The sequence below is a fragment of the Schistocerca serialis genome, chromosome 9, assembly GCF_023864345.2.
Source record: "Schistocerca serialis cubense isolate TAMUIC-IGC-003099 chromosome 9, iqSchSeri2.2, whole genome shotgun sequence".
Lineage (NCBI taxonomy): Eukaryota > Metazoa > Arthropoda > Insecta > Orthoptera > Acrididae > Schistocerca > Schistocerca serialis.
In genome coordinates this window covers 350409291-350435664 of record NC_064646.1, presented here as the reverse complement: position 1 = coordinate 350435664, position 26374 = coordinate 350409291, and the positions used below count along the sequence as shown (strand labels likewise).

At 43.6% G+C, this 26374-nt stretch overlaps 1 protein-coding gene across 1 annotated transcript in view; it reads right to left on the bottom strand.

Annotated features, from left to right (window-relative positions):
• LOC126419037 (DNA repair protein RAD50) overlaps positions 1 to 26374 on the bottom strand; it is a 263592-nt gene that overhangs the window by 224765 nt on the left and 12453 nt on the right. The window contains exon 2 of the mRNA XM_050086099.1: positions 12405 to 12551. Within this exon, the coding sequence (XP_049942056.1) occupies positions 12405 to 12551 (147 nt within the window). The remainder of the gene's footprint in view (positions 1 to 12404; positions 12552 to 26374) is intronic.

The following is a 26374-nucleotide window of genomic DNA, read 5'->3' as shown; positions in this document are numbered from 1 at the left end:
CTTCAATGGGCACCGAAAACATTTAATCGCAAGGTCATAGGTCAACCGATTCCTCCACAGGAAAACGCGTCTGATATATTCTATACGACACTGGTGACGACATGTGCGTCACATGACAGGAATATGTTGTCGGCCCATCTAACTTGTACGCTTGGCGAATGGGTAAAAAGATTCTTCTACCTTTCCCGATTTAGGTTTTCTTGTGGATGTGATAATCACTCCCAAAAAAGTGATGAAAACATAAGAGTTTGTGACATAAACTGAAAATAAAAAATTAAACTTTCCACTCAAGGGAAGACTCGAACCAAGAACCTCTCGTTCCGCATCTACTCACGCTAACCACAGGACCACAGCGCTCCTGAGCTCACCCACTCCTTAATGTTGCCTATCTTGCACATGGACTACTCAGTTTGTATATTTTGCTTATTTTTTCATAGTTCCACACAACTTCTTCCTGTTTTCTCGATTGATCTGTGTTCAGTTTCTCAAGGCCTATCCACTGTGCCAACTTATATATAAATCTGAGGGGGGTGAGATTGGGAGGTTCCCTTGTGAGTAAACAGAGAGTACTTTCAATGAGCAAAAGAAGAATGTGGACTTGCAGACTGGAAATTATGGTCAGTATGTTCTCCATCGCTTTCTGACACACCGCAAAAAGAATTATCATGCTCTCATAAAAGAGGGCAACACAATATAATTAAATCAATATTCTTATTCGAACCACCGCGCCACATATTGTGCATTGGCCAGAAAATTGAACAGTGAAAGTGACCGGAATAAAACAGCGAACTTGGTTGGCATTAACAGGTTACCGAAGTGAAATATGCTGAAACCAGTGTGAGAACAGTGCTAAGATTTACTCACGAGTGTGGAAACTAAACTGTGAATGTTAGCCATAGTAACCTTGATCGTGACAGGAGGAGGGAAGAAGACGACACTACATAGCAGCTACCAACAGCATCGAGATGAGAAGACGATGCTGTATCATCAGGGAGCTGCGTGGAACTGCGAGTTACCTACAAGTTACTGCCCATGCTCACCGGTGTCCAGTGTCCTGCCCCCTCTGGAACTACTGCAGTGGGTGATACTCGTCGCCAGGTACTTGTGAACCCTATCTGTTGACCGAGGGCTGGGAATCTCACATTACGCAATCACCTGTTACGCTTTAGACGTGTAGGCCGGACTTTTGGAGCACAATCGAGGAAGAAGAAAAAGAGGAAGCTCAAACACTGAAGCAGAGGAAGGATATGAGAAGATGAACGAAGAAAGAAAAAAAGGTACGAAAAACAGTGGTAAGACTGTACTGATGGCAGGTACTGTAAGTACGGAACACAGTCCCAAAAACCCCCCAGACATGTTCCCCGAGGGAGAGGGAAAAAAGAATACCAAAAGGGTAGGCATGTAATAAGGAAGGGAACAGATGCTGCAAAGGCTGGGACCCCATGGTAGCGAAGCACTAACCTGGCAAAGAGTGGCGAGCCCCCTGTGTGTGTGTGTGTGGGGGGGGGGCACACTATATTTTGTAGACCTGAAGAAATTCTGTTCTGCCTATACCAGCTTCTGTAGGGAGTCTGCCATTCTTTGGCAGATACACAGTTTGGCATACCGTGCAGTCCCTGCTGGCTGAAATTTTATTTCCCTTTCACATTCCATTCTCTCCTTCTGTCCTATCGTAGTAAGGTATATACGTATTCATGTTGTACATATGCTATTAGCTTGTAATGTCTTCCTAGTGAGTAAGGATGATTCCCAAAAATGACTATAACTAAATGAGAACTTACAAGAGAATATGAGAGGTAGTTTGCAGTTGTAAATTCTAAATTTTAAAATAGCAATGGGTAACTTCTGAGCATCAAAGACAAAAAATTAATAGCTAAAGTAAGTAAACAGTAACTACAAAATACGGAACACTTTGCATTATGAGAAGTTATTGTAGCTGGAAAATCCTAAAATCTGGACTAATAGACTCTGCATTAATTAAGAATTTTCAGTTGGGAGTAAGGCTGTCTGAAGGTAAGAGAGAGTAGTAAAATGGTGCCACTAGAGGCAAGCCAAAGCGTTTCGATATTAATTAAAGGAGATGTGTGGAAGTGGTGTGAGGATCACAGCAAAAATACATGTAATAATGAGGTCAGTAGGCTTACAGAAATAAAACGAAGAAAGATGAGTTGAAATAAATGGATAAGGGAAAAGAGAGAGAAATAGGAGTAATGAAGTCTGTAGCCTGACATATATGGCAAACAGGTGGAAAATTGTTGAGTAATTCCCTCACATCTAATAAAACAGTTTGAGAAACATGTAATCTCGCTTAAGGCAGATGGTCAAATAACAGATAAATAAAGACAACAAAATACAAATAAACAAATGTGTTAAAAAAATGCAGATCGTAAAATACTGATAAGGTATAATAAAAACAGCTTTCTAATTATGCGTGTAACAAATAAATGTAACTGATGTCGAACAAATGACTTCTTTAGCATGCTAATCCAATGGCAAGATTTGTGATTCAGGCTCAATAATGAAGTAAAATGTTACGATTTTATGATTTAATGTATAGCGAAACAATTGTTTTCAAAAATTAATAACAATTTTCCAAATAATGAAATTCTTTCTGGTAACTTCTCAATTACTTGAATGGTAGAAGGAAAATAGAATATAGAATGTGTTTTTTCCTCCCTTGGATGTAAGTTGAGAACAGGAGCTTATGTTACGTTATCTGTTTCTCATGGACCTGGAGACATCATGAAAGGCAGCCTATAAGCTGTAGTGGAGAAGGAAGCGAGATGGACACGATCTACATTGAATCCTCCCCATTCCCTTTTTTTATATTGGAAAACACCATACAGTAACTTCCCACCCTCTACCTCTAATGTTTTAGTGAAAGTGGTTCGTATAGACACTCACAGTGGTGTCTACAGTTGTGATTAAATAAGTGAATAGTGAAAATTTTTGTATGTTTCTCTTTGCGGTAAAGACTGAAAAACTTGCATAAAAAAGTACTATTGTAATTACTGAAAAGTTTATTTTATGTTTCTATGTAATTTGTGTACATGATTTGTAAAAATCCATTATGGTACGTTTTTCTATATATATTAAAAAAAGATGCTGTGACTTACCAAACGGGAAAGCGCTGGTAGATAGACATAATAAAAAAAACACACACACACACACACGCACACGCACAAAGTGTGTGAGTGTATACCTGTCCCTTTTCCCCCCTAAGGTAAGTCTTTCTGCTCCCGGGATTGGAATGACTCCTCACCCTCTCCCTTAAAACCCACATCCTTTCGTCTTTCCCTCTCCTTCCCTCTTTCCTGATGAAGCAACTGTGGGTTGCGAAAGCTTGATATTTGTGTGTGTGTTTGTGCGCTTTTTATTGTTAGAAATTCCTGGAAGATTTGGAGAGGGTGATTTTGAGGAAGAGGAGGTGAGTCCCACTGTGACGGAGGACGGAACTGTTCCAGGAATTTCTCACTTCCAGCCTTGCCTCTCAATACTTCTTGAAAAACCTACTACCAACGTCACCACAGCTGAAGCCCAGGCTATCTGTGATCTGAAGGCTGACCGATCCATCGTCATTCTTTTGGCGGACAAGGGTTCCATGACCGTGGTACTTGATCGTCGGGAGTATGTGGCTGAGGGACTGCATTAGCTTTCAGACAACACTACATACAAAGTTTGACAAGGTAATCCCATTCCTGATGTCCAGGCGGAGGTTCAAGGAATCCTCAGGACCTTAAGCCCCCTACAAAACCTTTCACCTGACACCATCAACCTCCTGACCCCACCGACACCCTGCACCCCTACCTACTTCCTAAAATTCACAAACCCAATCATCCCGGCCACCCCATTGTAGCTGGTTACCAAGCCCCCACAGAACGTATCTCTGCCTACGTAGATCAACACCTTCAACCCATTACATACAGTCTCCCATCCTTCATCAAAGACACCAACCACTTTCTCGAACACCTGGAATCCTTACCCAATCTGTTACCCCCGGAAACCATCCTTGTAACCATTGATGCCACTTCCTCATACATAAATAATCCGCACGTCCAAGGCCTCACTGCGATGGAGCACTTCCTTTCACGCCACCCTACCTAAAACCTCTTTCCTCATTACCTTCATCCTGACTAACAACTTCTTCACTTTCGAAGGCCAGACATACCAACAATTAAAGGGAACAGCCATGGGTACCAGGATGGTTCTCTCGTACGCCAACCTATTTATGGGTCGCTTAGAGGAAGCCTTCTTGGTTACCCAGGCCTGCCAACCCAAAGTTTGGTACAGATTTATTGATGACATCTTCATGATCTGGACTCACAGTGAAGAAGAACTCCAGAATTTCCTCTCCAACCTCAACTCCTTTGGTTCCATCAGATTCACCTGGTCCTACTCCAAATCCCATGCCACTTTCCTTGATGTTGACCTCCATCTGTCCAATGGCCAGCTTCACACATCTGTCCACATCAAACCCACCAACAAGCAGCAGTACCTCCATTATGACAGCTGCCACCCATTCCATATCAAACGGTCCCTTCCCTACAGCCTAGATCTTCGTGGCAAATGAATCTGCTCCAGTCCTGAATCCCTGAACCATCACACCAACAACCTGAAAACAGCTTTCGCATCCCGCAACTACCCTCCCGACCTGGTACAGAATCAAATAACCAGAGCCACCTCCTCATCCCCTCAAACCCAGAACCACCCACAGACCCAGAACCACCCACAGAAGAACCCCAAAAGTGCCCCACTTGTGACAGGATACTTTCCGGGACTGGATCAGACTCTGAATGTGGCTCTCCAGCAGGGATACGACTTCCTCAAATCCTGCCCTGAAATGGGATTGGCTAAAATTTACAGACGCGCGAAATTTGGCACGGACTTCAATGCGAGATGCCTGTAATAGGTTCCAAAACGAAAAATTGTCTCGAAATTTGGTAGAAAATCCGAAGAAATTCTGGTCGTATGTAAAGTAGACAAGCGGCAAGATGCAGTCAATACCTTCACTGTGCAGTGCTGATGGTACTGTTACCAACGACTGTGCCACTAAAGCGGAGTTATTGAACGCAGTTTTTGGAAATTCCTTCACCAGGGAAGACGAATGGAATATTGCAGAATTTGAAACATGAACAGCTGCTAGCATGAGTTTCTTAGAAGTAGATACCTTAGGGGTTGTGAAGCAACTCAAATCGCTTGATACGGGCAAGTCTTCAGGTCCAGATTGTGTACCGATTAGGTTCCTTTCAGATTACGCTGATACAATAGCTCCCTACTTAGCAATTATATACAACCGCTCGCTCACCAATAGATCTGTACCTACAGATTGGAAAATTGTGCAGGTCGCACCAGTGTTTAAGAAGGGTAGTAGGAGTAATCCATCGAACTACAGACCTATATCATTGACGTCAGTTTGCAGTAGGGTTTTGGAGCATATACTGTATTCAAACATTATGAATCACCTCGAAGGGAATGATCTATTGATACGTAATCAGCATGGTTTCAGAAAACATCGTTCTTGTGCAACGCAGCTAGCTCTTTACTCGCACGAAGTAATGGCTGCTATCAACAGGGGATCTCAGGTTGATTCCTTTATCTGGATTTCCGGAAAGCTTTAGACACCATTCCTCACAAGCTGCAGGCCTATGGGGTATCGTCCCAGTTGTGCGACTGGATTCATGATTTCCTGTGAGGAAGGTCGCAGTTCGTAGTAATAGACGGCAAATCATCGAGTAAAACTGAAGTGATATCAGGTGTTCCCCAGGGAAGCGTCCTGGGACATCTGCTGTTCCTGATCTATATAAATGACCTGGGTGACAATCTGAGCAGTTCTCTTAGGTTGTTCGCAGGTGATGCTGTAATTTACCATCTAGTAAGGTCAACCGAAGACCAGTATCAGTTGCAAAGCGATTTAGAAAAGATTGCTGTATGGTGTGACAGGTGGAAGTTGACGCTAAATAACGAAAAGTGTGAGGTGATCCACATGAGTTACAAAAGAAATCCGTTGGAATTCGATTACTTGATAAATAGTACAATTCTCAAGGCTGTCAATTCAACTAAGTACCTGGGTGTTAAAATTACGAACAACCTCAGTTGGAAAGACCACATAGATAATATTGTGGGGAAGGCGAGCCAAAGGTTGCGTTTCATTGGCAGGACACTTATAAGATGCAACAAGTCCACTAAAGAGACAGCTTACATTACACTCGTTCGTCCTCTGTTAGAATATTGCTGTGCGGTGTGGGATCCTTACCAGGTGGGATTGATGGAGGACATCTAAAGGGTGCAAAAAAGGGCAGCTCGTTTTGTATATCACGTAATAGGGGAGAGAGTGTGGCAGATATGATACGCGAGTTGGGATGGAAATCATTAAAGCAAAGACGTTTTTCGTCGCGGCGAGATCTATTTACGAAATTTCAGTCACCAACTCTCTCTTCCGAATGCGAAAATATTTTGTTGAGCCCAACCTACATAGGTAGGAATGATCATCAAAATAAAATAAGAGAAATCAGAGCTCGAACAGAAAGGTTTAGGTGTTTGTTTTTCCCGTGCGCTGTTCGGGAGTGGAATGGTAGAGAGATAGTATGATTGTGGTTCGATGAACCCTCTGCCAAGCACTTAAATGTGAATTGCAGAGTAGTCATGAAGATGTAGATGTAGAGATCCATCTTTCACGAAATCCTCCCTACTCCACCAAGAGTGTCTTTCCGCCGTCCACCTAACCTTCGTAGCCTCTTGGTTCATCCCTATGAAATCCCCAAACCACCTTCCCTACCCTGTGGCTTCTACCCTTGTAACCGCCCCCGGTGTAAAACCTATCCCATGCACCCTCCCACCACCACCTACTCCAGTCCTGTAACCCGGAAGGTGTACACGATCAAAGGCAGAGCCACGTGTGAAAGCACCCACGTGATTTACCAACTGACCTGCCTACACCGTGAAGCTTTCTATGTGGGAATGACCAGCAACAAACTGTCCATTCGCATGAGCGGACACAGACAGACAGTGTTTGTTGGTAATGAGGATCACCCTGTGGCTAAATATGCCTTGGTGCACGGCCAGCACATCTTGGCACAGTGTTACACCGTCCGGGTTATCCGGATACTTTCCGCTAACACCAACCTATCAGAACTCCGGAGATGGGAACTTGCCCTTCAATATATCCTCTCTTCCTGTTACCCACCAGGCCTCAACCTCCACTAATTTCAAGTTGCCACCGCTCATACCTCACCTGTCATTCAACAACATCTTTGCCTCAGTACTTCCGCCTCGTCTGACATCTCTGCCCAAACTCTTTGCCTTTACATATGCCTGCTTGTGTCTGTATGTGTGCAGATGGATATATGTATATGTGTGCGAGCGAGTGTATACCTGTCCCTTTTTCCCCCTAAGGTAAGTCTTTCTGCTCCCGGGATTGGAATGACTCCTTACCCTCTCCCTTAAAACCCACATCCTTTCGTCTTTCCCTCTCCTTCCTGATGAAGCAACCGTGGGTTGTGAAAGCTTGAATTTTGTGTGTGTGTGTTTGTTTGTGTTTGTTAGTGTCTCTATCAACATACCAACGCTTTCGTTTGGTAAGTTACATCATCTCTTTGTTTTTATATACATATATGAAATTAAAAACTAAAGTAGCTTTTCCAAACTTTGTTAACATATCCTTCAGCATATTAAATTATTAAAACTCAAAGTAATCAGATGAATATGTTTTCCTAGGGGCGGAGGGGGAGGGGGGGGGGGGGGGGGGGAGACTGAAGGTGCTCAATATTAGACTTAGAAAGATGAAAATTGGTATGCAGCATCAATTTGATATAAAAACCTTAAGTATGTGACCCCATTAAACTACCTCTAATAGTTATCAGGTAATTTACTAAATCTAAATCTGAAGCAAACCCATCATCATTTGTAACAGATTAAGTATCATTTATATTAATGATAGAAAGTTCTGATTACAACAGTTGATTACATCCACTAAATAGTTAAGATCTAAAAAGTGTTAATACTTTGACATAAATAACAATCAATACAAGGTCTCTAACAGTCCTAGTTCAGAGGTCATGTTCTACTGTTGGTTCCGCCTAAAAATTCTAGCCGGCGAAGTTTAAATGCAGCAGAGCTAGAACTTTTTCTGTCATTAAAGCCAACTTAAATCCATTCATATAGTAATTACAAAGACTGTAAATTTATTCATGACCGAGTTATAAAATACTACAAGTATGAGAAAGTGGCCATTTAGATGCTGCTACCTGAGGGTAAAAAGATGACTACAAATGTTACATTTGGCCGTCCACTATGCCCATATATAAATACGGCCGAAGAGGCAGTACCAATAGACTTCACAACCTATTATGATACAGTTCACATCAGTCAAACGCCGACTTACACGCTGCCTCAGGTGACACCACAGTCCAGCTGCTCCTTAACGTGTGTTCGGTAAGAGCAGAAAGTGAAATCATGAGGACTCTACACCGTCCTGGATTGTTTAAATTTCACTAAAGTCACACTTCACACCGAGCTATCACTATGTTGGCATCAATCAAACACTGGCTTGCACCCTGGCTCAGATGACGTCACAGCCATGCTGCTGCTAAATGCATGTTTTTGGTACACGTAGGAAGTGAACTCGCAACGACTGTACACTGCCCTGGATCATTTAGATTTCATGGAAGTAACTGTTTGTGTGCCGCCCTTAATGTTAATGAAATCTCATGGAAAATGCTGATACTATTTTCCACTTTTGTAGCGAGCAATTACCTTTGATCGGGGTGAAAGACCATTTAACGGGAACTTATCGTTGTGGTCACCTCTGAACTGTTTGTAGTGCTGTTTTGATAGAGACATCAGTATTATTATTATTATTATTATTATTATTACTGTCAGGAATATAACTTTGTTTGTGCTTGTGAAACTATTACTTAATATATGAATCAGTTAGAACTCAAAATTCATATTTATAATCACAGTTCCTGACCCCACTGAGTAAACAGAGAATAGAAACATTTCTTTCAGTGAGCACAGGAAGAATGTGGACTTGCAGACTGGAAATTATGGTCCGTACGTTCTATATCAGTGTCTGGCTTACCGCAAAAATTATTTTCAGGCTCTCATAAAAGACGGCAATAATTAAATCAATATTCTCATTCCACCTGCCATCCAACAATCTCACCATACATATGAGGAACTTGCAGAGGGCACTACTGAGACTAAGTGGGAGATCGCTGTCCATCCGAAAGTGGTGTTTACCTAGTTACAGTACTGGGACGATCATGCTTTCTTGACTGAGATGGGGAACTGACCCACGTTCCAGATACAGCTGAAAATGGCAAGGTCATGACATTGGCTATAAACTGACAAATCGTTGAACATTTGACTGTGGATGCAGTCTATTCCTGGAACTGTACCAGGACAAAAGGCTAGGACACTGAGGAATTCCCACTCACAGAATGGAGTATTATATGGCATCAGGTGATATGTAGCAAAACGTAAGTGAAATCGCTCCGCTCAACTGTGGACCAGTGCTCAGAGACAATGAATATGTTTATGCGAGTTGTACTTGTGTGAATGTGTATGTGTTTTCTATTTTGGAAAGCAGACTTTCCCAAAAGCTTAATACTCCATATCTTTCTTTTTCGTTGTGCCTATGCCTGTACCATTGTCCCTGTCTCCTCTATGTGATGAGTGGCAATCTATTCCTTCCATATTGTTGATGTATCTCCCAGATGCCACAGAAGCCATGTACAGCACAAAGATCATGAGAGACAATATGCAATGTGGACTTACGTATAAAAGAACTGAAAAGATATTTATCCAGCTTGTGGCAGCTGCCATTCGTAATGAAAAATCAGTCACAAAAAGGGATGATCCTTGCCATTCAGGTGAAGATCACTAGTATTTCCCAAATGACAAAATCTGTGAGCACAATGCAGGTAACTTAACTGAAGGTGAACTGTGAACAGACAGTCAGCACCATTGTGAGCAACAATCATGGAACTGTAACTTCACATACCACTGATGTCCAAGATAAGAGACAACGAAGGGGTGAGAAGGCAACAAATGTTACAGTGACTCTAGGGCTAGCAGTCTGTGCATACCTCTACAACACAGTGAACCTGCATACAGGGCTCTGAAATAGTTCATGATGTCTGTGCTCACTTCCATGGTCCACTGACAGCTAAAGCTTGTATCTGCTCAACAACATCAATGGTAAACTGCAGCTGATGGGTGATGAGTAACTTCGGTCTGATGACCTATATTTCCTGCTCCATATTATCAATAGATACCACCGTGTCCAAGGAGAAATGGAGCAGAAATGCTGCAACCATTGTTGGAAGAACGTGGGACAATGGTGGTAAGACAATGGCCCAGGGAGTGTTATCATGGCATTCTCCAAAACAATTAAGCCATATAGAGGGGGGACTAGAGTGACTTGGTTACTAATCTACATCTACATGGATACTCTGAAAATCACATTTAAGTGCGTGACAGAGGGTTCATCGAACCACCTTCACAATTCTCTATTATTCCAATCTCATATAGTGTGCGGAAAGAACAAACACCTATATCTTTCCGTATGAGCTCTGATTTCCCTTATTTTATCATGGTGATCGTTTCTCCCTACGTAGGTCAGTGTCAATAAAATACTTTTGCATTCGGAGGAGAAAGTTGGTGATTGGAATTTCATGACAAGATTCCGTCATAACGAAAAACACCTTTGTTTTAATGATCCCCAGCCCAAATCGTGTAACATTTAAGTGACACTCTCTCCCCTAGTTTGCGATAATGGAAAATGTGCTGCCCTTCTTTGAACTTTTTTGATGTACTCCGTCAATCCTATCTGGTATGGATCCCACACTGTGCAGCAGTATTCTAGAAAAGGACAGACAAATGTAGTGTAGGCAGTCTCCTTAGTAGATCTTTTACATTTCTTTAGTGTCCTGCCAATAGAACGCAGTCTTTCATTAGCCTTCCCCACAACATTTTCTGTGTGTTCCTTCCAATTAAAGTTGTTATAATTGTAATTCCTAGGTATTTAGTTGAATTTATGGCCTTTAGATTTGGCTGATTTATCGTGTAACTGAAGTTTGACAAATTTATTTTAGCACTCATGTGGAAAACCTCACACTTTTTATTACTTAGGGTCAACTGCCAATTTTCGCACCATTCAGATATCTTTTCCAAATCGTTTAGCAATCTGTTTTGATCTTCTGATGACTTTATTAGTCGATAAACGACAGCGTCATCTGCAAACAACCTAAGATGGTGCTAATGCACCCTTGGACATTGTGTTCATCCAAACACATTCTTCACTGGGTAATAAAAGTTTAAACAAGTAACTTCAAAGAACAATCCCTCATCCAGAAATTATCCAATCCACCCTCAATGACTATCTATGAGGCGGCCTCAATTCTCATGTTCACTGATGTGTATCCTCCACTATGCATCTTCTGACATCTATGTGGAACACTACAAAACATGGATCTAGATATACTCTAAGACCTAGCAGCATCTAACTGAATCACTTCAGGTTCATCGAGCTGCTGTGTGTACAGCAATCCTGTTACAATAGGCAGCTGTTACAACAGGCAGTTACAATGATGTGAATGGACAATGTACATAGCAACATACATATGCCTCAGTTTGTAAGATAACTCATACTCTGATAACATGGAACATTTAAATATTGTCTTAATCTTCAAATATGCTTTGTTGGAAGCACCAGATTCCTTTGGTCTTGTTTACGAGTACAACACCAATCAATGACACTGAACTTATCCTCTTGGATGGATGTCACTTATTGCGGCTAGCAAGAGTTGGTGCTTGCTCTCCGCTCCCAACACCTCCTGGTGCACCCCCTTCTCCTCCTACTTTGGTTAATTATAGTAATTCTTTCTACATTTCTTGTTTTTCTTCTTTTATTTCTTACATACTGACTGCTCTGTTTGGCACTTGAAGTAACCACAGAGTTCCAAACTTCAGTATTCAGTTCCCTTTAATCCAAATGCAAATGCACTACCATCATTATTTTTATGCTTGGTCTAAAGTTATCTCATACCTACAGCATCATTTACATTCTGTGGTAACATGTTCTGTAATTGTTCAATCACAGGTCCCAATGTTCGCTCCCTGGATGACTAATAAACTGACATTTAATGTGCCTTTTACCTCTAATAGGGCTTTGTGAATATGAAAAATGGCAGTGCGAATGTTGATTGAGATTTGACAACGAACTTTAAGTCCTTCTAATATAGAAGATGGAGACAGTGCTCGGATAGATAAAGGTGAAGACCCTATAATAGTAATGTGCATGTTAAGGCATATTCTGCAAACAGTGGCCCCACAGCTTCATGAATATTACTTTTAATTACAGAGAGAGTAAAAGAAAATTCAAAATGCAATATTTTACTTACTTCACCACTAGACTTCTTCCTATGAATTACTGGATCCAGTGTTTTCAATTGCAAATTTTTTGCCTTCTGTGTTGTTTGTAACGTACGTGTGATGACAACTTCTTCGCCTTTGCGATCAGCCATCAACAATTTTATTTGGCCCCTTGTCTAAACAATAAAACCAACAAGATCAATGACATTTAACATTAAAACATGCAACATCTATTACTTAGGTACTTAACAATGAAAAATGAGTCAGTTTACCAGCAGTATTATATGGATGAAACAGTGATAAAGTAACTTCATGCATAATTCACAAAGATCCAAACAGACTGATCCGTCCTTACCTTCAAGTGCCACACCTCCCAGTACTGCCAATAGCAACTAACGGTACTGCTAGATTTCTGAACGAGAGAGAGAGAGAGAGAGAGAGAGAGAGAGAGAGAGAGAGAGAGAGAGAAGGGGGGGGGATTCCAACGGACATAAATAAATTAATATGGTGGATAATATCAAAATCTCCCTGACACTGCTCATAAATGATACTACTACATACGGTGCAGCAGAAAGAACTCCCTGATTTGAGAGGCAGCGCGCAGTGACAGAGTGTTGTGGGGGGCGGGGGGGGGGGGGGGGAAGGGGGGGGGGGGGGGTAGCACAGCCCTGAATAGCTGCATATGTGTCATTTCCAGTGTATGACATGACTTGGTTAGGTGAACTTCGCACTTTTGTCATGGAGCAGTTTATTCAAAATAATGGATCACCAATAACTACTGAATGTGCCTTCTGCATTCATTTTTCACTTTGTCAGCAGGACCCTATTCCTGATAAGAAACCATTTATTCACTGGTTTCGAATTTTCAAGAGACAGGATCTACATTAAAATGAAAACCCCAAAGTAGGTGACAGTCTACAACAGGCCCATAAAATGTTGCTGCATTGAGAGGTTCAGTTCAACAACCTTCTCAACCTTCTTAACATTCTGCAAGAAAGGGCGCATTAGCCTTCTGATCATCTGATCGACATGGGAGAAGAATCTGGCAATGAGATTTGAAAATTTATCCCTACAAGACATGTTGGTTCAGGAACTGAGAGGATGAGATTACAAAGTCCGTACAACACTGTGTGAAGACATGCTTCAAAATGTTCACCGAGAAGATGTGTTTTTTTAAGACAAGGCACATTTTCATCCATCAGTCACAGTAAACAAACAAAATTAAAGGTACTGCTCCGAAAACAACTCCCTACGAACTCCGCCAATGACCACTCCATAGTCCCTAGTAACAATGTGGTGTGCTGTTTTTAGTTTTGATGTGATTGGTCCATATATTTATACTGAAAAAGTCAGAGTCTTACTGACATCATACCCAGCAGCACTCATGAATGCATCAAAAGAAGAGGTGAGATATGAAAGGGTGGGGTGTACGATGTGATACCTGAAGAACACTCTGTGACACAACTCAAGGTGATACAACTATATAGGCTTCAGTTAACATAAAGTCTTTGGATATTGCACTAAGTGGCATTGGGAATACTTGACAAGAAGAAGGGACCGGTTGGTAGGACATGTTCTGAGACATCAAGCGACCACAAATTCAGCATTGGATGGCAGCGTGGAGGGTAAAAATCGTAGAGGGAGACCAAGAGATGAATACACTAAGCAGATTCAGAAGGATGTACGTTGCAGTAAGTACTGGGAGATGAAGAAGCTTGCACAGGATAGAGTAGCATGGAGAGCTGCATCAAACCAGTCTCAGGACTGAAGACAACAACAACAACAACAGCATTGTGAATAACTATCATCAGAGTGCCCCCCCCCCCCCCCCCATGAATCATGGACCTTGCCGTTGGTGGGGAGGCTTTCGTGCCTTAGCGATACAGATAGCCGTACCGTAGGTGCAACCACAATGGAGGGGTATCTGTTGAGAGACCAGGCAAGTGCGTGGTTCCTGAAGAGGGGCAGCAGGCTTTTCAGTAGTTGCAGGGGCAACAGTCTGGATGATTGACTGATCTGGCTTTGTAACACTAACCAAAACGGCCTTGCTGTACTGGTACTGCGAACGGCTGAAAGCAAGGGGAAACTAAAACTGTCATTTTTCCCAAGGGCATGCACCTTTACTGTATGGTCAAATGATGATGGCGTCCTCTTGGGTAAAATATTCCGGAGGTAAAGTAGTCCCCCATTCGGATCTCCGGGCGGGGACTACACCAGAGGATGTCGTTATCAGGAGAAAGGAAACTGGCATCCTACGGATCGGTGCGTGGAATGTCAGATCCCTTAATCGGGCAGGTAGGTTGGAAATTTAAAACGGGAAATGGATAGATTAAAGTTAGATATAGTGGGAATTAGTGAAGTTCGGTGGCAGGAGGAACAAGACTTTTGGTCAAGTGAATACAGGGTTATAAATACAAAATCAAATAGGGGTAATGCAGGAGTAGGTTTAAAAATGAATAAAAAAAAATAGGATTGCAGGTAAGCTACTACAAACAGCATAGTGAATGCATTGTTGTGGCCAAGATAGACACGAAGCCCATGCCTACTACAGTAGTACAAGTTTATATACCAACTAGCTCTGCAGATGACGAAGAAATTGAAGAAATGTACGATGAAATAAAAGAAATTATTCAGATAGTGAAGAGAGAGCAAAATTTAATAGTAATTGGCGACTGGAATTCGGTAGTAGGAAAGGGGACAGAAGGAAACGTAGTAGGTGAATATGGAATGGGGTTAAGGAATGAAAGAGGAAGCCGCCTGGTAAAATTTTGCACAGAGCAAAACTTAATCATAGCTAACACTTGGTTCAAGAATCATAAAAGAAGGTTGTGTACATGCCTGGAGATACAGACACGTTTCAGATAGATTATATAATGGTAAGACAGAGATTTAGGAACCAGGTTTAAAATTGTAAGACAGTTACAGGGGCAGATGTGGACTCTGGCCACAATCTATTGGTTATGAACGGTAGATTAAAACTGAAGAAACTGCAAAAAGGTGGGAATTTAAGGAGATGAGACCTGGATAAACTGAAAGAACCAGAGGTTGTACAGAGTTTCAGGGAGAGCATAAGGGAACAATTGACAGGAATGGGGGAGTGAAATACAGTAGAAGAAGAATGGGTAGCTTTGAGGGATGAAATAGTGAAGGCAGCAGACGATCAAGTAGGTAAAAAGACGAGGGCTAGTAGAAATCCTTGGGTAACATAAGAAATACTGAATTTAATTGATGAAGGGAGAAAATATAAAAATGCAGTAAATGAAGCAGGAAAAAAGGTATACAAACGTCTCAAAAATGAGAGCGACAGGAGGTGCACAATGGCTAAGCAGGGATGGCTAGAGTACAAATGTAAAGATGTAGAAGCATGTATCACTAGGGGGTAAGATAGATACTGCCTAAGAGACCTTTGGAGAAAAAAGAACCACTTGCATGAATATCAAGAGCTCAGATGGAAACCCAGTTCTAAGCAAAGAAGGGAAAGCAGAAAGGTGGAAGGAGTATATAGAGGGTCTATACAAGGGTGATGTACTTGAGGACAATATTATGGAAATGGAAGAGGATGTAGATGAAGATGAAATGGGAGATACGATAATGCGTGAAGTGTCTGACATAGCACTGAAATATCTGTGAGTCGAAACAAGGTCTCAGGAGTAAACAACATTCCATTAGAACTACTGACAGAACTACTGAGCCAGTCCTGACAAAACTCTACCATCTGGGGAGCAAGATGTATGAGACAGGCGAAATACCCTCAGACTTCAAGGAGAATATAATAATTCCAATCCCAAAGAAAGCAGGTGTTGACAGACGTGAAAATCAAACTATCAGTTTAATAACTCATGGCGGCAAAATACTAACACGAATTCTTCACAGACGAATGGAAAAACGTAGAAGACGACCTCGGGGAAGATCAGTTTGGATTCCATAGGAATACTGGAACACGTGAGGCAATACTGACCCCCTCCCCCCTTTTTTATGGTTTTAGGGCACAAAACTGCTACGGTCATTAGCGCCCGGTCTGTGACTTAGGAAAAGGTAAAAAAACGAAACTGGAAACCAGCAGCAATGGGAACGAAACTCAAAAAATTGGAGAAACTAAAAACAATTTATCGCTAGTGGCAGGAATGGGACATTTTATGTTAGAAGATGTCCTGTAGTGGAGCGAGTGGGGTGCTGCTATTTTCTATTACTTCTTGCAGTGGCAGCCATCAACAAATGGGGTGTAGATTCTTATTTTCCTCATGCTGGATGTGGACCGTGTGGTGGTAGTTACTTGCTGGTAACATCCACGTTTCATGTTGTTAGTGTGGCCTGTTGGGCTTCGATTATAGGCAGCCAGGATGGTGCAGGCCCGAGTCCATCTTCTCTATTTACATTGTTAGTGTTTCAGTATCTCAATGGTCTTCCTGATCAATTTTACCCACTGACATCGTGACAGCTTTAACATGAAACTGTTATTTACAAATATATCAGTGGACAAAACTGTTCACATTCTGCAAGAGCATGTCCCGCCAGACATATGTGATCCGGATGATTTATGTTTGTCATCAATATAATTCAAATAGCAAGGAAAATACTATGAGCAGATGAGTGATATAGCAATGGATCCCCACCCAATCCCAGATAGCAGCTGACATGTTCATGGAGGCCTTTGAAACAATGGCACTTTGTTCAGCTCCTTTATGCTCCTGCAGCTGATTCAGATGCATGATCCCATGGTAAGACGCAGCTACACAAGTTTCATGAATATTTGCACAAAATTCACAAGGACATTCCGTTTGTGCTCACAGAAGAGAAAAATGATGTAATTCCATTCCTAGACATGGAAGTATATAGGATATCAGATGGCACACTAGTGCTTACAGTATATCAAAAGCCAACACGGCAGTTAGCAGTGCACTTATCTTATGTGACGAATGTCACTGACTGGATTAGTGGACACATACGCAGGGTTGGTGTCCAGCCTTTCTTCTACAGCACCTGCAAGTTCCATAATGTGCTACGCTGCACCAGTGACACGATAGATGCTCTGCACACTACAGGATCATGCAAGGTAGACTGTGACTGTGAAGAAGTTTACATTAGCAAAAGTGGCAGGACGGAAGCAATGTACATAACATAGAATGAGCAGTACATTTGACTTTAGCAGGCCAACAAAATTGCAATGGCTAAACACAAGAAGGTTGGAGCAAAAAAACAAAATTCAACGAAACATGTGTTCTTGCCAAGCAGCCTGTCATGCTGAAATGCAAGATCAGAGAAGCCACTGAGAGATTAAAACACCCCAACAACAAGAACCGATGAACTCAGGCTTGCACCATCCTGGTTGCCAGCCATCAGAGCCCAACAGGCAACACTAATAACACAAAATGTGTGTATTACTGGCAAGAAACTGCTGCTGCTTGGCCTACATCCAGCATCCCATTTGTTTATAACTATTAATCATAGCACACATCATAAGAAGTATTAAAAAACAGTAGACCCCCTTCCTTCACCACAGGACACCTATATTATAACAAAGATTTTTTTTAATATTTTTTTTTTTTTTTTTTTTTTTTTTTTTTTTTAATTATGGCAATGTCGTGCTCCACTGATCAGGCTACAGAAAGTGTAAGTGAATGTGTAAAACACGAAATACAGTAAGGAAGTGAATATCGAAAAAAACCAGTGAGACAGATCTACATAAATGTTCATACATACAATGTGGGCCTACAGCACAGATAACCTGACCCACCATAAGATCAACAGATATCAGAAGCATGAAGATATGTTACAGCCTCACAATCGATGATGATGTACTTTATGGTTATCAGGGCCTCAAATGGATTACTGTATGATAAAATCAGAAACTTAATATACTATATCCCATTCAGAGTCTTACAAAATAGGTTTTTCTGTCAGTATAACTATAACATATATTGATGTCCAATCTAATTTCACTACATAGTGAGTGAATTGGCATATCTCAGGAGCGTGCTACCGTCAAGTGGAAGTTATGCCCAGGGAACAGGCATAGAAGTCTGCTGCAGTGTGCTACCACCTGGTGGCATTGACATAAACTTGCAGTTGAGTGGTAAGGACTACCTGTGCACACTGTGAACTGTGCAGATTGTTTATCAACTCTGTATGTATTTGGCCCATAAGGCAATTACATCACACCAGCTGCTCATGCGCAAATGCTCCTTAAAATATGCACAACTGAAGGTATGCTTGGGACCCTAATACCAACTTTCACAGTCGGTAGCAAAGCAGCACGGCGTAGTAGATTTAGTTCCGTTTATTGTAGATTATCACAGCTACATTACACTTAACAGCACACTCAACTTCAGAGAGTACTCATTCTATTAAGAAGCCTCTTCTTAAATGCTTAGCATTTCCCCAAATGGGGTTGTCAAACATTAAAATCCTTTGAAAGAAAGGTTAGTGGTGGTAACTGTTGCATTAAATTGAATATCTGAAGAAATTATCTCCCTGTCCAGGGTTGGTAATCATTCAGAGCAAGAAATTATCTCCCTGTCCAGGGTTGGTAATCATTCAGAGAATTATAAACATAGTTGCAAACTCAGTATGCAAAGGGAGACAGCTATCTACCGTACATAATGAGACAGTCAAGGATGGAAACATATTTTGATGACCTCTGAGAATCAGCTCAGTTTTAGCAAATATCTCTTTTAAGAACTACACAGCTGCCTGATAAAATAACAACTGGCACAATTAAGCAAAGGATAAGGGGACTGAATGTGAACAGAAGAGTATATTATGTCCTGGTGTCTTCACTTTCTGCTGGCTGAGGAATTATACCAGCAATCAACATTGACACCACCTTCACCAAAGATTCCTATTTTTACTTTATTTTTCTTTCCATACTGTAAGGCTTTATGTGATTCGAGTTCTGAAACTGAAAAGGAATGGGCAACTCTATTACCTGTGCTCCACCAGTCTACAGAATTATGGTGGGGGTTTCCCCAGAGAACTATCTTCCACCAAGGGACTCCAGTTGAATGCAGTGGTTCTCTGGCCAAGATTGAGGGGTTATGGTCATCGATACTGAAGAAGAAAAGTTTGGATAGGTTTCCACTCATCATACAAAGAGGAAAGATGTCAGTTGGTTGGTTTGGTTGGTCTAAAGAAGGGCTGAAGGGACCAAACTGCTACGTCATCGGTACCTTGTTCCTGAAAAATAATTGCACAAGGGAAAGAAGAAAAAAGGAGACATACAGCACAATAACAGGAGAATGGAAGAATCAGAAGAATGACAGAAGGACAACCAACACTACTATGGACAAAACAGGAAAAGAAAACCACAGAGAGAAGCAAGAAACAGGTAGGAAGGATAAAAACAAGAGAGCAGATGACCATGGCTGGCCAACCACGAGAATAAAAAGGAAAAGCCAGCCACTCTGCAACACGTTAAAACATTCAGCCTAAAAGCATCAGCGTGGAGAACACAACGGGACAAAGGACATGCGCAAAAACTTACATAGAATGGTAAAACCCACCGTCACATATAAAACATAAAACTAAATTAGCCAATGAGGCATTGTCAGCTAAAATTAATGGCAACGAGTCCAGTAACTGGAGAGTCCATCATACGGCAGCCAAAGAAGGACAGCTCACCAAGATATGGGTAACTGTCAGCCAGGCGCCGCACCGACACTGAGTTGGGTCATCACGGCGCAGGAGATATGTGTCACCCAAGTGTGGCCAATGCAGAGCCGACAGAGAACCACAGAGACCCTGCGAGAGGCCCGCATGGAGGTCTTCCAACACTCATAGCCTCCTTAATGGCACGCAGTTTGTTGTGCGTACTGAGGTTATGCCATTCCGTCTCCCAAAGCCGCAAAACCTTGTGGCGTAGTACTGAACGCAAGTCAGTTGCAGAGAAGTTGATCTCCGTAAGTGGTTTCTGCATAACCTGTTTGGCCAGCCTGTCGGCAAGTTCGTTGCCTGGGATTCTGATGTGACTTGGGGTCCAGACAAACACCACTGAACAACTGAACCACTTCAGGGCATAGATGGACTCCTGGATGATCGCTACCAAGGGCAGCACTAGTTGATAGCTCGCAAGCAGCTAAACGTGTCAGTATACAGAAGAAACAACTGCCCAGGGCATGAACGGATGTGCTCAAGAGCACAAGATATAGCCACCAGCTCGGTAGTGGAAACACTGCAGCCATCGGGCAAGCAATGCTGTTCAATATGTCCTCCATGGACATACGTGTAGCCGACATGATCATCAGCCATCAAGCCATTGGTGTAAACCACATCAAGTCGTCGGTACATGTCAAGAATCGAGAGGAAGTGGCAGTGGAGAGCCACAAGGTTAACTGAGTCTTTACGACCATATGAAAGGCCCTGGCGAAGCTGCAGTCTAGCTGTGCACCATGGAGGTGTATGTGAATGAACCTCAAGTATAGATAGTAAAGGCAAGGACTCCACTTCGGAAAGAAGGGATCGAACACGAACTCCAATTGGAAGCCCTGCCCTGGGTCGCCGATATGGGGAGATGAACTGCCGTGGGTGGGAAAAGGAGACTGTAATTCAAATGCGCAGGAAAACTATGAAAGTGTGCAATGTAACTCACCAACAGTTGTGCATACCTAACCTGCAATGGAGGGACTCCGGCCTCCACCAGGATGCTGGTCACCAGACTCGTCCTAAAAGCTCCTATTGTTAAGCGAACGCCACAGTGGCGCAGTGGGTCGAGTAAACGCAAAGCACAATGCTGAAGGCGCTGCCAAACTGTAAACCGGACTACCATAGTCAAGGCGGGATTGAACAATGGCTCTCTAGAGCTGCAGCAGTGTAGAGCGATCTGCACCCCAATTGGTGTTGCTCAGGCAGCAGAGGGCATTGAGGTGCTGCCAGTACTTCTGCTCAAGTTGACAAAGATGAGGAAGCCAAGTAAATCGGGCATCAAAAACCGGTCCTAAGAATCAATATGTCTCCACTACAGTGAGTGTATCATCATTAAGGTAAAGTTCCGGTTCCAGATAAACGGTACAATGCCGACAGAAGTGCATAACACAGACTTTGCGGCCATAAACTGGAAACCGTGGGCTAGAACCCATGACTGCGTCTTGTGGATGGCTCCCTGTTGGCGCCACTCAGCAACACCAGAACTGGTGGAGCAGTACGAAATGCAGAAGTCGTCTCAGAGAAGGTGGGACTGAAGGCCCTACAGCTGCTGCTAGACCATTAGTGGCCACTAAAATAAACATACACTCAATACAGAGCCCTATTCTCCTGGATATGTGGGGAACTACGGGAGGCACCAACTTGGACATGGAAAGTACGAAGTGACAGGAAATTCTGGAGAAAAATCGGGAGCGGGCCTAGGAGACCCCACTCGTATAATGTGGCAAGGATATGATGTCGCCAGGTGGTGTCATACGGTTTTCATAAATTAAAAAAGACGGAAACCAGATGTTGCCATCTGGAAAAGGCAGTTCGGATGGCAGACGCAAGGGACACAAGATTATCAGTGGTAGAGCAACTCCGGCGGAAGCCGCCCTGACATGGAGCCAGCAGGCCACATGACTCCAAGACCCAACCCAACTGCCAACAAACCATACATTCCAGCACCTTACAAAGAACGTCGGTGAGGCTGATGGCTCAATAGCCATCCACATCAAGCGGGTTTCTACCAGATCTGAACACCGAAATGATGGTGCTCTCCCGTCATTGTGATGGAAAGACGCCATCGCACCAGATCCGGTTGAAGATAACGAGATGTCGCTTGTAGTCAGATGAGAGATGTTTAATCATCTGACTGTGGATCCGATCTAGCCCAGGAGCAGTGTCGGGGCAATGTGCAAAGGCACTGAAGAGCTTCCACTCCGTAAATGCAACATTATAGGCATTATGTGACGTGTAGTGAACGAGAGAACTTTCCCTTCCAGCCGTCGTTTGAGAGTGTGAAAGCATATGGGTAATTCTCCGACGCAGACGCATGAGCACAGTGCTCAGCAATCGCAATTGCGTCGGTAGATAACATGCCATTTACATTAACACCGGGAACACCTGTTGGAGTGTTGCATCTTAAGTACTGGTGCCGCCACACATTTCAGTGTGGTTCATGGTAGTTACTCAGCTATTGCTTTATCAATTTGCAGCCCAGGACCTCTCCCATCTATCCAATGGAGAGCACAAAACATGTTTCATCTTCGCCTAGACTTCGGGAGGTGATGTATGGCACCCAATGGTCGAGACATATCTCTCCCAACACTCCTGCTTCTATCATTGGCAAACGCGTGCACAGAGCCGTTTAAAGGTGCTCCAGGGAAGGGTGCCACTTATGCCACTGTAGAGCTTGTCAACGTTCCTTAATTGCTTCAGCAACTTCTGGCAAACACCAAGGGATTGACTTTCACCGGGGCCACCCTAAAGAGCGAGAGATTGCGTTTTCTGCCACAGAAAGCATTGTTGTAGTCACCTGCTCAACCATCACTCTCTGCTACTGTGTGGGGGAGATTCAACGGCGACAGCAGAGGTGACAGTTTCCCAGTCTGCCTTGTTTAAAGTCCATCTGGGCAGGCATCCGTGTGCCTGACAGGAAGATGGGGAAGTGATCACCACCACACAGGTCACCATGTGCTCTCCATTGGATAGATGGGAGAGGTCCTGGGCTGCAAATTGATAAAGCAATAGCCGAGTAACTACCATGAACCACACTGAAATGTGTGGCGGCACCAGTACTTACGATGCAAAGGCCGAATTGAGACAGTAAAGTTTCGACATCTCTGCCTCAGCCAATAAGCATGGTGCCATCCCACAAGGGGTTATGGGTGTTAAAATCTCCCAAAAGTAGGAAAGGTTTAGGGAGTTGATCAATCAGTGCAGCTAATACATTCAGGGGTATTGCAAGATCTGGAGGAAGATACACATTGCAGACAGTTATTTCCTGTGTCGTCCTTATTCTGACAGCCACAGCTTCAAGAGGGTTTTGAAGGGGTCTGTTCACTACAGACCGAGTTTAGGACATAAACACAAACTCCACCTGACACTCGATTATAGTCGCTACGATTCCTGTAATATCACTTATAGCCGCGGAGGGCAGGGGTCCGCATTGCTGGGAACCAGGTTTCCTGGAGGGCAATGCAGATAGCAGGTGTAAAGCTTAACAGTTGCCGTAGCTCAGCCAAGTGGAGGAAAAAACCGCTGCAGTTCCACTGGAGGATGACATCGTGAGACTGGGAAGGCATGGAACATTCAATGAGGCAGTTTACACTTCAGAGTCACCTGCTGCCACTGACTTTTTGCATGAGCAGTCTATATCCATTGTGGTGGTGGTGGTGGTGGTAGTTAGTGTTTAACGTCCCGTCGACAACGAGGTCATTAGAGATGGAGCGCAAGCTCGGGTGAGGGAAGGATTGGGAAGGAAATCGGCCGTGCCCTTTCAAAGGAACCATCCCGGCATTTGCCTGAAACGATTTAGGGAAATCACGAAAAACCTAAATCAGGATGGCCGGAGACGGGATTGAACCGTCGTCCTCCCGATATATCCATTGTGCTTGAGGGTCCGGCGAGATCTAGGTCCTCAGCAGACACCAAAATCTCCACCTCACCCGCTGACGCGGAATTTGTAGGTAGTGGTGGTGTGGGTGCCACCGCAATTCCCTTGGTCTTGGAGATCTTCTATTTGGATTTCTCTCGCTGCTCCTTGGGTTTACCTGCCTGGGAGGACTTCACTGATTCAGTCTCTGGGACTGAGGATGAGCGTGAAGCCGTAAGACCAGCTGCTTTTGGGCTCTTCAGCAACTGGCAGGTGTCTTCTTTCCCACTAGTAGAAACCTGGGAAGGGAGAGACCCCAGAGACCCCTTCCTAGAGAGAGGAACCGAAGAAGATTTACACTTCTCTGGCGCAGAAATGGGGACTGATATCCCCAATAGTTGGGGGTGGGGTGTTACTCTCGAAGTAGCTGGTGCAGGAGCAACAGGGAGGGAAGTGGCCCCCCACCCTCAAGCGGGCAGATGTAGTCTTCTGGCTCTGAGACGTGACTGGGGTTGGCATATCTGATGGGGCTATAACTGTTGTAGCAGCCATGTAAGATGATGTCATACGTATGGGATATAGGCATTCAAATTTCCTCTTAGCCTCAGTGAAGGGTCTTGTACTTCATGATTTTCCTTTCTTTCTGGAGAATCTCGCAGTCAGACAAGCAAGGCGAACGGTGCTCTCCGCAGTTGACACTGATGGGAGGCGGGGCACATGGAGTATTGGGATGTGATGGGCATCCGCAATCTCGACATGCGATGCTGGAAGTACAGCGGGAAGACATGTGGCCGAACTTCCAGCATTTAAAGCACCGCATTGGGGAAGGGATGTAGGGCTTTTACATCACAGCAGTAGACCATCACCTTGACGTTATCGGGTTATGTATGATTCTTGAAGGCCAAGATGAAGGCACCAGTGGCAACCTGATTATCCCTCAGACCCCGGTGGACACGCCGAACGAAATGTACGCCTCGCTGCTATAAATTGGAGTGCAGCTCATCAGACTGCAAAAGAAGGTCCCTGTGAAATATGATACCCTGGGCCCTATTTAAGTTCTTATGGGGCATGATGGTTACAGAAACATCCCCCAGCTTGTCACAAGTGAGTAATGCCCATGACTGGGCAGAGGATGCTGTTTTGATCAAGACTGACCCAGATCTCATTTTGGACAATCCCTCCACCTCCCCAAACTTGTCCTCTAAATACTTAACAAAAACTGAGGCTTCATCATTGTGAAAGATTCCCCATCAGCTCTCGAACATACAAGGTACTGGGAGGAATAAGAGCCGCTGCCATCCTTAGCCCGATGTTCCTACCATGGTGTGACCAAGGAGGGGAACAATTTGGGGTCATACTTCTGTATGTTAAATTGAGCCTGCGAACGGTTAGAGACTGCTGGTGTTTGGCCACCAGCAAGAGATGATGTGCCATGCTTCATCACATGTCATCCACCCTGATGCCACCCACTCCGACCAGGGGCCTCCATACGGGCGCCACCCAGCCGCACCAAAGGCCACCTAGCAGGATGGCCATTGCCCGGAGTCCTGATGCCCCATGGTGACAGGCATCTACTCCTTGGCATATGTGGGGAGTTAATGGCGCAGGTATCAGCAGAGCGATCCCTGTGTGGTCAGGGGGCTACAACCAACAGGATACATGGCAGCCGCACCACAATGGACTGGTTACCGTGCTGGATATCGGGTGCAACTAAGCACACAAGTCAATTATCATTGTCAGTGTAGAAAACTATACTGCACAGTTGATGGAAAACCTAGGAGGATGACCTCGCCCAACAGTTGGAGAGTGACCAGAAGTGCAGATCCATGTCAAGAAGGATGCAATAGGTCTCAGCGTGTAAAGGACATGACACACCATGTAAGGCACATTTCCCCAATTGGCTTGCTCTTTGGGAAAATTTGAAAAATGGAGATCAAACCCTACAGGGGACCATCACATAAAGGTCAAAATGTGTGAGACTCCTTTTAGTCGCTTCTTACGACAGGCAGGAATGCCTCGGGCCTATTCTAACCCTGGACCCAAAGAGGGGGAGGGGGGGGGGGGGGGGGGGGGAAGACGTATTACCATGCTGTGAAGATTCAGTAACTAAGGAATTGCAAGCTTAATTACTGAGCTTTCTCGTGAAGCTGGTTTCGATAGCAGAGGGAGGCATTCACACAGTCTCACTGTGCCGAAATACAGCATTTAGTCAAGGCTCTAGTTTTCTTGTATTTTTCCATCTTTTTAATAGATGTGACACAGCGGCAAACGAGAAGGGTTTCGACCTTGTTGGTTGGCGCAGTAAGGAGATATTCACAAGTCGTTCCATAGCCCTGTAATCGCTCAAAATTTCATTACATGGGGGCATTCATCCACTGGAAACCATGGAAGATGTACAAATGCAAGACATTTAAAACACTGCATAGCTAGAAGTGCATATGGCTCAAAGTCATACCAGTGAACCAAATTTTCCACCTTTTACAGCAATGTGTTCCCACTCAAATG